Below are 12,852 nucleotides of genomic sequence, written 5' to 3' on the forward strand. Positions count from 1 at the left end.
GATTTCCAGTTTATCTCACTCTGGGTCTGTCCAAAGTATGCAGGGTGGTGCTCGTTCGATCCAGAATTTAAATCTGTTGGACACCTAATCTGCCAAGGGTTAAGGTGTGGGCGCTGAACGGTGTAATGGAGTCCAAGAGACCACTTGGAATGTGAAACCAAGGGTCACTCCTATGTATTATAAATGTGTATTATTGTGAATAATAATGCATTCAATGCTTATCCTTCATATTTGGTCTTCCCCATGGTTATGTTTAACATGGTATGAAAAGTGCAGGGGATTTCCTACCCTACTCAAATTTGAGCCACTGGTTTTGTGGCGTCTCTGTGCATGACAATTCTACTATTAGTCCCAAATGTAATGAATGTGCCATCAGATAAATTCTAGCTGCATTCTTTGCCAGTTCTGTCATAGTAACTCCTCTGTTCTTTGTCTATGCTTCAGGCTTTCAGGCACCAGCATGGGCTCCTCCGATGCCTGTCACCTGCGCTCTTCCTGTCACCTGAGTTTTATGCAATTCTCTATGTGTTGAATGCTATCTTTTGTGTAGGATTCTCCTTCAACTAGCACGCTGCCCATACCAAGTTACTACGCTGCTCTCCCCACTTGCGCAACGAAACTGTGCGTTATTTTCTGTTCTTTTGACAGTCTTCATACGTTGCGGCACCCACACTGCCTCTCCAATACATACGTAGTTGCCACTCCTTAGCTCCATGGACCTCCTCCCAATCCAAACGCCTTACACTCCAAACGATGTATTCTCCAAATGCTTTAACTAAAATACCATTCATGCTTTATGTGTTATTGATATTGTTATCTGTTTTTGGAGGAGTCAAGTTTCTTATAGAGAAGCGTGATATGTGCACTAATATGATGCATCAATTGTCCTATTGGGAGCGAAAGAGAACGAGATCATAGGGATCAAAGGCTATTATATGTCTCTACAACGTATTGCCATCCGTAGCTCTCACTGACTTCGTAACTCAATATTCTTTTGGCCACATAGAATTCCAACCGAGAATCTTGTTACACCATAAGGCATTCCCTCTGAGAGGAACTCCCCTCCATGCCACGCTGTCTGGTTATGGGCCCTTAGTTCGATTGCTAGACGATGGAATAAACTCCAGCCATTAGATCGTCTTCCATCCTTAAGACAGTTGTCACTCAATGATGGGCCTTCTCCCACCACATCGCCAAGGGCCTCTTCACCTACGCCGATCTGCAAAAGCTGCCCAACAGAACAAACCTGGAAGCCATTGCCGCCCACTGCAGCCTCGTCGTCACAGGTAATTCTCACGGAGGTGGCCGCCAAGATTCCATCTCTCCCTCCACTCAGATGCCGGCCGAGTATCATCCAGTGTACATTAATGGAGTTCTTGTCTCGCATCCTGACATTCTCAATGACGGGCTGTTAGCGATCCATGGCATCGAAAAGCTGCTTCTTGATCTTGATCTTGATCACAGTAATTATGACACAACTGCGGGAGCCCCTGTTCCTGCAATGATGTCACCATCACCATCATCATCAGCTAGTCCTGGTCCTGATCATCCCCTGAATGTCATAACGCCCTTCATGCTGCAAGATGCAACGCTCAGTCTTAGAGATCGCGGCTACAGCATCCTCGCCTTGGCCATGTGCATCAAGTCCCCTGAGCTTCTGCGCCTGCAAAACTTCACCATCTTTACTCTCAGCGATGATTCCGTTTTCTCAAGCGAAGGCCAAGAATTTTTGAACAATGTGAGGTACCATGTGGTTCCCAACATGAGGCTGCCTTTGGCAGATCTGGTGCAGCTTCCGGCGGGCACAAGACTGAAGACTCTCCTCCACGGGCAATCGCTGGTTGTGAGCAACAGCAAACCCTTCTCTGTCAATTATGTGGGTATAAAGATTGTGGATGTTTTCAGCAACAGATGGATAGTCGTGCATGAGATTCTTCGGCCGCTCATAAGCTCTGTGGATCCGATGGAGTGGGCTTCCAGCGACAGCAGCGAGATTCTTCGGTCCCTCTTGATGAGCTTAGAGGATCAGATGGGGTTTTACAGAAACAGCAGCACTGGTGATCATCATGAGTAGTAGTAGGTCAATAAGGAGCTAAAGATTCTTTTATTTTAGTTGTTGTCTGTGTATTTGTGATGTATTTTGCCTTTGCAATTTGAGTACAGTGGTATCCATGAGAAATCATGTCCAGTAAGCAAGCAATTAAATGTCTATGAATGCAGCATGTTATGTTCCTCTATCAAGAAGCCACATTTTGCTTGAACTATAATGGAACAATGGCAATTTATATAATGGTTCTGATTCCTTTAATTCTTTTCTTTCATGGTTTCTTAATTTTCTGTATGTCAAGTATGACTTCGCGCTTTCATTTCTTTTCTCTGTCATGAGAATCTCCTTAAGCCATGGATTTTATTTATTGATGGGAAACAACCATAGAGCTGAGATGGTTCAAAGAGAAACTAAAATGGAATGCTAGTAAACTAGTAGAATTCACAGAAGAGGCCAGATCGCCATAGATACTGCATTGCCAGTAATAATAATAAACATGCCATTTCATCCAGATCCTTCAAAGAAATGTGAGGGTGCAATCTTTTGATCGAAACTAGCAAAGTCTGCTGAGCGTTGTTAAGAGCACACGTAATGAAATTCAAGATTGCAGAATATTAAGGAAATTTGATTACTAAAATGTTTTGGAATCTGCAAATCAAATTAAATTGCCTAAAAGTTATATCGTAATTCAATCACCTGAAATTTATCATAATTACAAGGATGCTGAACACCATTTAGCACTGATATTTGCCATGCATGAAGAAGTCTGCAATTTTTTGTGTCGAAGAATAGCATTCAAGTCTAATGGACTCAGAGAAGTAAATCTAGGATTATGGCACGAATGCTTATGCAACTGCGTGAGTGAACTCTCTGAATTCTGGCATGGGGTTGTGGTTCATAAAGCCTTGCACCATCTGCAAAATAGTTTTAAGAGTGGATAGGTATACCCTTTCAGGAGTTCGAAAATATTTACGCCGTAAGGCATTCCCTCTGAAAGGAACTCCCCTCCATGCCATGCTGTCTCGTTATGGCCCTTTAGATCGATTGTTAGACGATGGAATAAACTCCAGCCATTAGATCGTCGGTGAAAAATGTTGTAGGCGGTTCAGATTATTGGAATGTCGTAGGCAGTTGAGAATATTGCGCTTTTTAGAAACCATTTTCGTGATGTTTTCCATCCTTAAGACAGTTGTCACTCAATGATGGGCCTTCCCCTCAATTTTGCCATCCCCTTCTTCATTTCCATTCCCTCTCTCCTTCCATTAATTCCCTCGCCGCTCTTTCCACTTCCTCTCTCTTCACCAATGCATCTGCGCCCTTCTACGCTTCAATGCCCACCTTCATCTCCTTCACTAGAAGGAAGGCATTCATTCTCTGTTCAGCAAAGAGAGGCCAAGCGATCATCGGCACTCCATGTAAGATGCTTTTGATCATTGAATTCCAACCGCAATGAAAAAGGAAACCGTCTGTGGATGGATGAGAGAGGACAGCAATCTGAGGCGCCCATGAATCCACCACAAATCCACGGTCCTGGATTCAAGTCTCGAAACCCTCAGGTAGAACCTCCCTCATATCTGCTTCGGTAGTCATCGTGGATTCAGTTGGAGGAGGAGGCTCCTTACGCAACACCCAAAGGAACCGCTGCACACTTGCTTCTAGCCCCAAAGCTAGTTCCTGAATCTGATTCTCCGACAGGGTGCCGTGGCTCCCAAAAGAAACGAACAGAACTGTCGAGGCGGGCTGGCAGTCTAGCCATTTGAGGCAGCCCTCCTTCTCAAACTTCTCTTCAGATTCTGAAAGAGACAAAGCTATTAGCAGCCCAACGGGATAAATACAAGGGGTCATTTCAACAGCGCTCAGAACCTTCCTTCCTTGAGAGCTTTTATTTGTGCTGGTTCCATTTCTTGGCATGTATTTATCAGAATTCCATGAGCTTCCTGAAGCCGAAGGGAATGTTGAATGAACCAGTTGAATGAAATATCAGATCTGTATAGAAGAGGGTCTGGCAAATCTATTCCGAGAATCGGCGGAAGGCCCGTCAAAAAGAAATTATAATTAAAGTGGATGTAGTGTATATGTGATGTGGCAATGTCATAACCTAGATTGTCAATCATAGCAACTCTCTGATTAGGACGTGGTTTAATATGGGGATATGTGTTCCAGCTTTTTGAATGCATGTGAAACTAAGCTGCCATGTTGTAGTCTTCTAGACTTGTGTAACTGGTTCTGTTTCCTTGGTTAAGTGCAGGTTTCAGTTGATCAAATAAAAACTGCAAATAAGTACACTGATGACACCATCTATGCTGGAGAAAAACTTATAATTCCTTGAGAGGGATATGGGAGCTCAGATTATATTTGAAAGTTTGTAGTACAGGTTTTCATGGAATGTGTATGTAGTAATTTGCACAACAGCCTCAAGTCCCCAGTCTTGATTAGATATAAGAGGTCATCCAGTCCAGTTTGAGTTTTGGATTGTTTATGGTAGGTTATCTATCACAAATTTTAAGGAAATATGTGATAAGCCAGTTGGAAATGTATTTGTTTTGTTTATACAGGTTTCTTTTAGATTTGTTACTCAGGGGCATGATGTCATGTTCTAGAGATACCCTGTCCATGTATCTTTACTATCTCGTAAAATGCAAGTTGAATGCTAATCATGCGAGAGTCCAGTGATTCTTTGGAAACTCATGTAGCATATGGGTGATTGGTGTGCCCTGCATGACAATGCTACCCTGCGTTTATTAATAAGCTTTATCGTTGTATTGAACTCTTGTATTTTGGTGAGTGGTCTGACTCTATTTATCAAGTATCTTTATTCTTTGTTCCACCTTATTGTAGAGCATTTCTTAGCGTAGTTGTTGTTCAGCTTTTTGAATGCATGTGAAACTAAAGTTGCCATCTTGTTCCCTTCTATCCATTGTATAAGACTTGTGTAATTGGTTCTGTTTCCTTGGTTGAGTGCAGGTTTCAGTTGATCAAATAAAATCTGCAAATAAGTACACTGATGACACCATCTATGCTGGAGAAAAACTTTTTATTCCTTGAGAGGGATATGGGAGCTCAGATTATATTTGAAAGTTTGTAGTACAGGTTGTCATGGAATGTGTATGCAGTAATTTGCACAACAGCCTCAAGTCCCCAGTCTTGTTTAGATATAAGAGATCGTCCAGTCCAGTTTGAGTGTTGGATTGTTTATGGTAGGTTATCTATCACAAATTTTAAGGAAATATGTGATAAGCCAGTTGGAAATGTATTTGTTTTGTTTATACATATTTCTTTTAGATTTGTTACTCAGGGGCACGTTGTCATGTTCTAGAGATACCCTGTCCATGTATCTTTACTATCTCGTAAAATGCAAGTTGAATGCTAATCATGCCAGAGTCCAGTGATGCTTTGGAAACTCATGTAGCAAATGGGTGATTGGTGTGCCCTGCATGACAATGCTACCCAACATTTATTAATTAGCTTTATCGTTGTATTGAACTCTTGTATTTGGTGCCTCCAGAATTATTAATTTCCAACCCATATTGCGATGTGAATGATTAGTATTTGTCATTTGGTATGCATAACAAGCTTTAACTTCTTTTGATAATAAAAAATGCAGGTTGCATACTGGCATTTGCCTCTCAAATGGACTATTTAATGGTTATTTTCCACAAGTAAATAAACAGTGTTCATTTCATGCATGTGAAACTAAGCTGCCATGTTGTTCCCTTCTATCCATTGTATAAGACTTGTGTAACTGGTTCTGTTTCCTTGGTTAATTGCAGGTTTCAGTTGATCAAATAAAAGCTGCAAATAAGTACACCGATGACACGACCTATGCTGGAGAGAAACTTATAATTCCTTGAGAGGGATATGGGAGCTCAGATTATATTTGAAAGTTTGTAGTACAGGTTTTCATGGAATGTGTATGCAGTAATTTGCACAACAGCCTCAAGTCCCCAGTCTTGATTAGATATAAGAGGTCGGCCAGTCCAGTTTGAGTTTTGGATTGTTTATGGTAGGTTATCTATCACAAATTTTAAGGAAATATGTGATAAGCCAGTTGGAAATGTATTTGTTTTGTTTATACAGGTTTCTTTTAGATTTGTTACTCAGGGGCATGATGTCATGTTCTAGAGATACCCTGTCCATGTATCTTTACTATCTCGTAAAATGCAAGTTGAATGCTAATCATGCTAGAGTCCAGTGATTCTTTGGAAACTCATGTAGCAAATGGGTGATTGGTGTGCCCTGCATGACAATGCTACCCTGCATTTATTAATAAGCTTTATCGTTGTATTGAACTCTTGTATTTTGGTGAGTGGTCTCACTCTATTTATCAAGTATCTTTATTCTTTGTTCCACCTTATTGTAGAGCATTTCTTAGCGTAGTTGCTGTTCAGCTTTTTGAATGCATGTGAAACTAAAGTTGCCATCTTGTTCCCTTCTATCCATTGTATAAGTCTTGTGTAACTGGTTTTGTTTCCTTGGTTGAGTGCAGGTTTCAGTTGATCAAATAAAATCTGCAAATAAGTACACTGATGACACCATCTATGCTGGAGAAAAACTTATAATTCCTTGAGAGGGATATGGGAGCTCAGATTATATTTGAAAGTTTGTAGTATAGGTTGTCATGGAATGTGTATGCAGTAATTTGCACAACAGCCTCAAGTCCCCAGTCTTGTTTAGATATAAGAGATTGTCTAGTCCAGTTTGAGTTTTGGATTGTTTATGGTAGGTTATCTATCACAAATTTTAAGGAAATATGTGATAAGCCAGTTGGAAATGTATTTGTTTTGTTTATACAGATTTCTTTTAGATTTGTTACTCAGGAGCATGATGTCATGTTCTAGAGATACCCTGTCCATGTATCTTTACTATCTCATAAAATGCAAGTTGAATGCTAATCATGCCAAGTCCAGTGATGAGTTTTACTATCTCGTAAAATGCAAGTTGAATGCTAATCATGCCAGAGTCGAGTGATGCTTTGGAAACTCATGTAGCAAATGGGTGATTGGTGTGCCCTGCATGACAATGCTACCCTGCGTTTATTAATAAGCTTTATCGTTGTATTGAACTCTTGTATTTGGTGCCTCCAAAATTATTAATTTCCAACCCTTATTGCGATGTGAATGATTAGTATTTGTCATTTGGTATGCATAACAAGCTTTAACTTCTTTTGATAATAAAAAATGCAAGCTGCATACTGGCATTTGCCTCTCAATTGGACTATTTAATGGTTATTTTCCACAAGTAAATAAACAATGTTCATTTCAGATGGAATTTTCTCTTTGAAACTGTGCCTCTGGACAACAGCCTGCTAACTTAACTGAACATTCATAAAGCTCTGCCAAATCTTAGTAGTTCATGGCCTATTTTAAATTCTATCAAACTTATTCGAACTAACACAGTATTTACTTAAGCGGGGTCATTTCACACTGCTTAGTACAATAGACTGATCTTTCTTGAAATAGAATAAGTACTTCAAAAAAGTACCTATGAATTTTACTCATAGTTATTTGACTTTAACCTTAACAGAATCCTCTGCGGAATCCCTATATGTCTTCTGGTACAATGTGTCTCTTGTTTTACCCAAAAAAAAAAAAAGAAGAAGAAGCAAAAAGGGCATCCTGGCCTTACAGAGCCCGACATTAGAAACTACCAATGTCAAGTATAGTAGCTCTGCTATCCACCTAAGGAACCTTGAAGGTATATTTTCAGGGAGCAAACGCTCAACTCCCGCGATAGCCTGCAAACAATGTTTTAATTTAGAATAGAATTATCATGGTAAATTGGTATAAGAATATTAGTATAAAAAATCACCGAGTTATAAGCCTAAATATTGGCAAAGGCTAATTCTTCATGTGGCATAATCGATTAGCCATGTTATCTTGCTACATGATGCAAAAAAATGACCCATGGATCCTAATACTTTTTAGGGCTCTTTATCAATTCAATAGGCTTTTCTTCTTCTTCTTCTTCTTCTTCTTGAGATGGTAAAGATAATGACTCAAGAATGACTCTAAGCTTACTAGATAACCAAATTCTCAACATACCTTGCAATGCATATTTGTTACACCTCTATTATAGACCAAGACAAATGTAACAAATCAATGTACACTAGTGCATCAATATGATTGTTTTCACATAAAGCTTGATCATTAAAAGGACATTAAGGTTTGTACCTTTTGGGACAATTGCTAGTATAGTCAACATCAGAGAAAATACAAACGACCCAGAATATGAGAGAAAATACAAATGACCTAGATCCATTAAAACCTTGAAAGTTTGTTCATGAACTCTCTGAATCTGGTATAAAATGTGTGTTGTATTTGAAACTTCAATTTGCCATTAAATTAATGGGACATGAATTCCCACAAAGCAGTTCAAAAATGTGCAATTAAGTTGAGCTTTCATCTTGTCATTCAATTGATGGACACTCAATATTAAATATAAGATAAATATATAGGAGTAGCATGTGAGTGTTAGATTTATAAAGAAGATTCTTTTTATTATTAATAAAAATATAGATAGTTAGTTTCATTTTAAAGGGTTATAAATATGAGTTATAAATACAAGACTTAATAGGTTGTAAATATTTAAAGTGTTGTAAATATGAGTTATTAATTGTTTTTACTCAAAATCTGATAAATAGCAATTTAGCAATTTCTTTTTAATTGAGTGACTTAAATTCATGTTTTTTTAGGTTGAAGGTAAAGCCACTAAAGTGCAAAAATTGTGATGCCAATAATTAGAGGGATTGTCATCATGGGGTGATAAGAAATTTAATATTCCAAGAAGAGGAGGTAGTAGTAGATTCTAAATAAATTAGCAATGCAACAACATAAATGTTTGCAACAAATTTAGAGAGATCCACCTTGTTGAATAATGCACACATTACATGGATAATGGATTTCCGCACTTTATGCCTTACAGCGTTTTCTTTGCAACATCTGGTGCAAATGCTAGTTATTTTTCTTCCATGAAGTGTCGTTTATTAAAAATATGTCAAAAGAGACTTCGACAACCTTCGCTGAAGTGTCGTTTATTAAAAATATGTCAAAAGAGACTTCGACAACTTTCTATAGCAAAATCATACCTTCAACAAACTCGACAGAGGCACACAATTAGTTTGCTTCCAGAAATCTGTTGGCGGTCGACTTCTGCGGTTAACTTGCACATCCCGGAGTGTATTTCTATAAAAAACTATCGAAACTATCTTGAAAATAGTCAATGGATGTTATCCCGAGTGGTTGGGAGAGTTTAATAATAACCTCTTCACCAAAGTCCGGGTTCTAATCGCTGATACATGATTGTTGACATCAGATGACGCAACCATATGTAACATAATGTATCGATGGGACTTATGATCCACGCTTCTTCCAGGCCGAGTTAATTAAACCCCCTTAAAAAAAACTAGCTCGAAAATAGGGACAGGCCAGTCTGTTAACTTGCACATCACGGAGTGTATTTTTATGGAGAAATATCGACTTTGTTGTTAACTTGCACATCCCGGAGTGTATTTTTATGGAGAAATATCACAACTAGCTCGAAAACAGGGACAACCCAGTCAACTATTGCAATGTCAAGTAGGATGGTAATTTACGGGACGAAACAGGTGTCTCCTTGTTCCTTCCATCCCCGGAGGCGGCTGCTTAGACAACTAACTCCAATTCGATTGGTTAAAGAAATAAGGAAAAACACCAGGCCCCCACTACCGGGTTCTTGCGTTCCCTGTCGGGGGAGTCTGGCCAAAACGTGAGTCATCATAACACTGATAGAAATTAGGTTACGAAGGAAGACAGGACTGAGGTGGAAAAAAAAGCAGTGGTCGCTCTACTAAAGTAAATGGGATTTCCGTCTCTTCCTTGACCAGTGAGTTGCATCATGCATTGGATCTCTGGATTTCCATCTCTTCCTTGACCAGTGAGTTGCATCATGCATTGAATCTCTGGATTTAATTTAGACAGAAGAACGGGGTTTGGCCGAAATGGACATGGACAGAACATTGCACGCACTGCCCTTTAAGTCTTGAAATGCAGATGGAGGTCGCTCAACATAGTGCATGCAAATCATGTTTGTAATGTTTGTTTAGGTCTAGTGGTGGTCAATTTGTTGTCTTTTTTTATTTAAGTTGATTTTTTTCTCTATTGTAATGTTTGTTTAAGTTGAGTGGTGGGTCAGTTTGCTGTCTTCTTTCTGCTTAGGTTGATTTTTTTCTCCACCTAAGTTGATTCACAAATTACGACATAAATGTACACATGGAACTTTTTTATAATTAAATTTAAATATATAAAAATTAATAACCTCTTTTTTAATTTAAGTTGATGATTTCTCTCTATTGTACTGCTTGTTTAATTCGAGTGGTGGGGTCAGTTTGTTGTCTTCTTTCTACTTAGGTTGATTTCTTTTCTCCACCTAGATTGATTCACAAATTATGACATGTATGCACCCATGGAACTTCTTTGTAATTAAATTTAAATATATAAAAAATTAATAACCTCCTCTATTCTTCAGTAACAAGATTAAGGAGTTGTCTCTGGATTAAATAAATTTCGTTTTTCAATGATTATGGATAGAATATTGAAAAAGAAAAAATGCAAATCAGGTTTGTAATCTATTGTGTCCCTCACACTCTTGAGAAGGTTTTATGAATTATTTGATTTTTTTTTAAAGATAATGTTTAGAGTATAGTTTTTAAGTGGAAATTGTATTTTTTGAATTAATATGATTTGAGTTGTTTAATGAAATTTAAATATATAAATCAGTTTAATAAATTTCTATGGAAAAAATATCAAATACTAAAAACTAAAATATATAAAGATTAAAAGTCATTGAAAAGATTTATAAGTTAATTAATTTTTTATTCATAAAATTATGTGAAAATCATTTTCAAATCATAATTTTTTTTTTTTAAATTCAAATATCAATCAACATTTATATTTAAATCTTGATTTTAAATTGATAAAGTTACAGATATAAATCACTTTAATTTTGATTATCTAATTTCTAACAAAATTTTATCAAATTAGCCCTAATATCATCTGTATAATGTAAAGGCATAATTATAAAGTATAGTGTCAAATATTTTTTAATACATAATAAATTCAAAACACAACATATTAAGAACATATGTATGAAGCCTTATTATTTTTTTTTTCCTAAATAAATTCAATTACATTAGTTGTGTTTAAGGTAATATCCTTGTAAGTCATTAAGAAATTAGAAAGATCATTTTATAAATACTTTCATCCATAAAACTTACAGAAATTGTAAAGTATACCAGCATTATATGAACATTATTTTAAAAAATTAATAACTAACTTCAAAAAAATTATTTATAAAGATATTGAGTTTAAGAATGTTTTTACTATGTAAGTTTGACATATATTTTCTATTCATTGCTAAGTAACATTGGAAAATAAATGCTATTAAAATGGAAAGATACACAAGGACGTAAAAAATTACCAATAAAGAATACATAAAAGAGGGTAAAAACTTTTTACTAAATTAATTTAAAATTGAGTAAAAAATTAATATCTTAATTTTATAAATTTACCATAATATTCAATAATAAAATATTAAATATTTAGAAGTGTTCTATTAATATACCTATATCTATACATTAAATTAAATTACAATGTGCAATTACTTGAAATATTGTGATTATTACTTAAAATACAATAAATTCCAAAAAAATAATAATTGCAATACCCATAAACCAAGGGTTACATAGTAGCTAGTAGGCGCCGCTTAGCTTAAATATAGCTTAATTAAACTAAAATATAATAAAAACAGATTTTATCACAAAAATAAAAACAACTAATAAAATATTGTATTGTTGAATGACATCGCCAAAAATTAAAAAACATGATTAACTAATATTTTTTATATTAACATATATACACTTTAATAAATATAATTCATGAAAATGAAAATAATAAAAGACAATAATAAAACAATGGTCACTTTAAATATGGGATTTACCCTAAGATTAAGAACTTTAATATTAGTATTATATTATTTTTAATAGAGTTATTCCCTAATATTGATACTAATTATAGGAATAATAATATGAATTTAAACTAATTAATAATATAGATTTATTTCAATAATTTATTTTTTAACAACCTTGACCCCTCCCCCTGGGCCTTGGTCAAATCTAGCCATTAGAAGTCTTTTTTATCCGTTTCTCTCGGTCAAATATAGTTGTTGGAGTGACCTGCGTTCCCTATTTAACTTATAGCTCAGATTTGATCTTCAACATGTCTGACAATGAACCACACTGGTTGCTTCCAAATGCATAGACAAATGATTTTTTATGTGATTTTGCCGAAATTATTTTCATAAACATATTATGGATCACAAAAGTCTCAACTCTATAAAAATAAATAAAAATAAAAAAGTTGATAAGAAAAAAATAAAAACAAAAAATTAATAACTTTTAGAAATGAAAATGACTAAAAAAACTATAAAAAAACCTCAACCAATCACTTTAAAAATAAATGAATTTAAATAATAATAATAAATAACAAAAATTCAATTCTTAATATAAAATTAAAAATAAATAACAGTTTTTCTTTTTGGAAAAACCAAATTAATACGCACTCAAGACAAAATTAAATACATCTGCATTAGCTATAATAAAAAAAAAAAAAAAAAATACCATAATTATTTAATTGTATGAACGAGAGAGTCCAAACATTGGACAGGGGATCAAAAGTCGACAAAATTCTTATACCATATGCATCATTGAGTGTTACGGGTGAGGGAGGTGAGAGTCTGTGTCTTTTCCAAGCAAATTGATTAAACTTGCAAAC

General features: G+C 35.8%; 1 protein-coding gene across 1 annotated transcript; it reads left to right on the forward strand.

Annotated features, from left to right (window-relative positions):
• The first annotated feature begins 1,336 nt into the window (after positions 1-1,336).
• On the forward strand, positions 1,337-2,074 carry LOC149233375 (fasciclin-like arabinogalactan protein 21). The gene has a single exon (XM_089382171.1). It carries the CDS (start codon positions 1,337-1,339, stop codon positions 2,072-2,074), a length of 738 nt encoding a protein of 245 aa, XP_089238297.1.
• The last annotated feature ends 10,778 nt before the right edge of the window (positions 2,075-12,852 follow it).

Source organism: Pinus tabuliformis, chromosome J, assembly GCF_031772625.1.
Source record: "Pinus tabuliformis cultivar Carrire ecotype Pingquan chromosome J, CPIR1, whole genome shotgun sequence".
NCBI classification, from domain to species: domain Eukaryota; kingdom Viridiplantae; phylum Streptophyta; class Pinopsida; order Pinales; family Pinaceae; genus Pinus; species Pinus tabuliformis.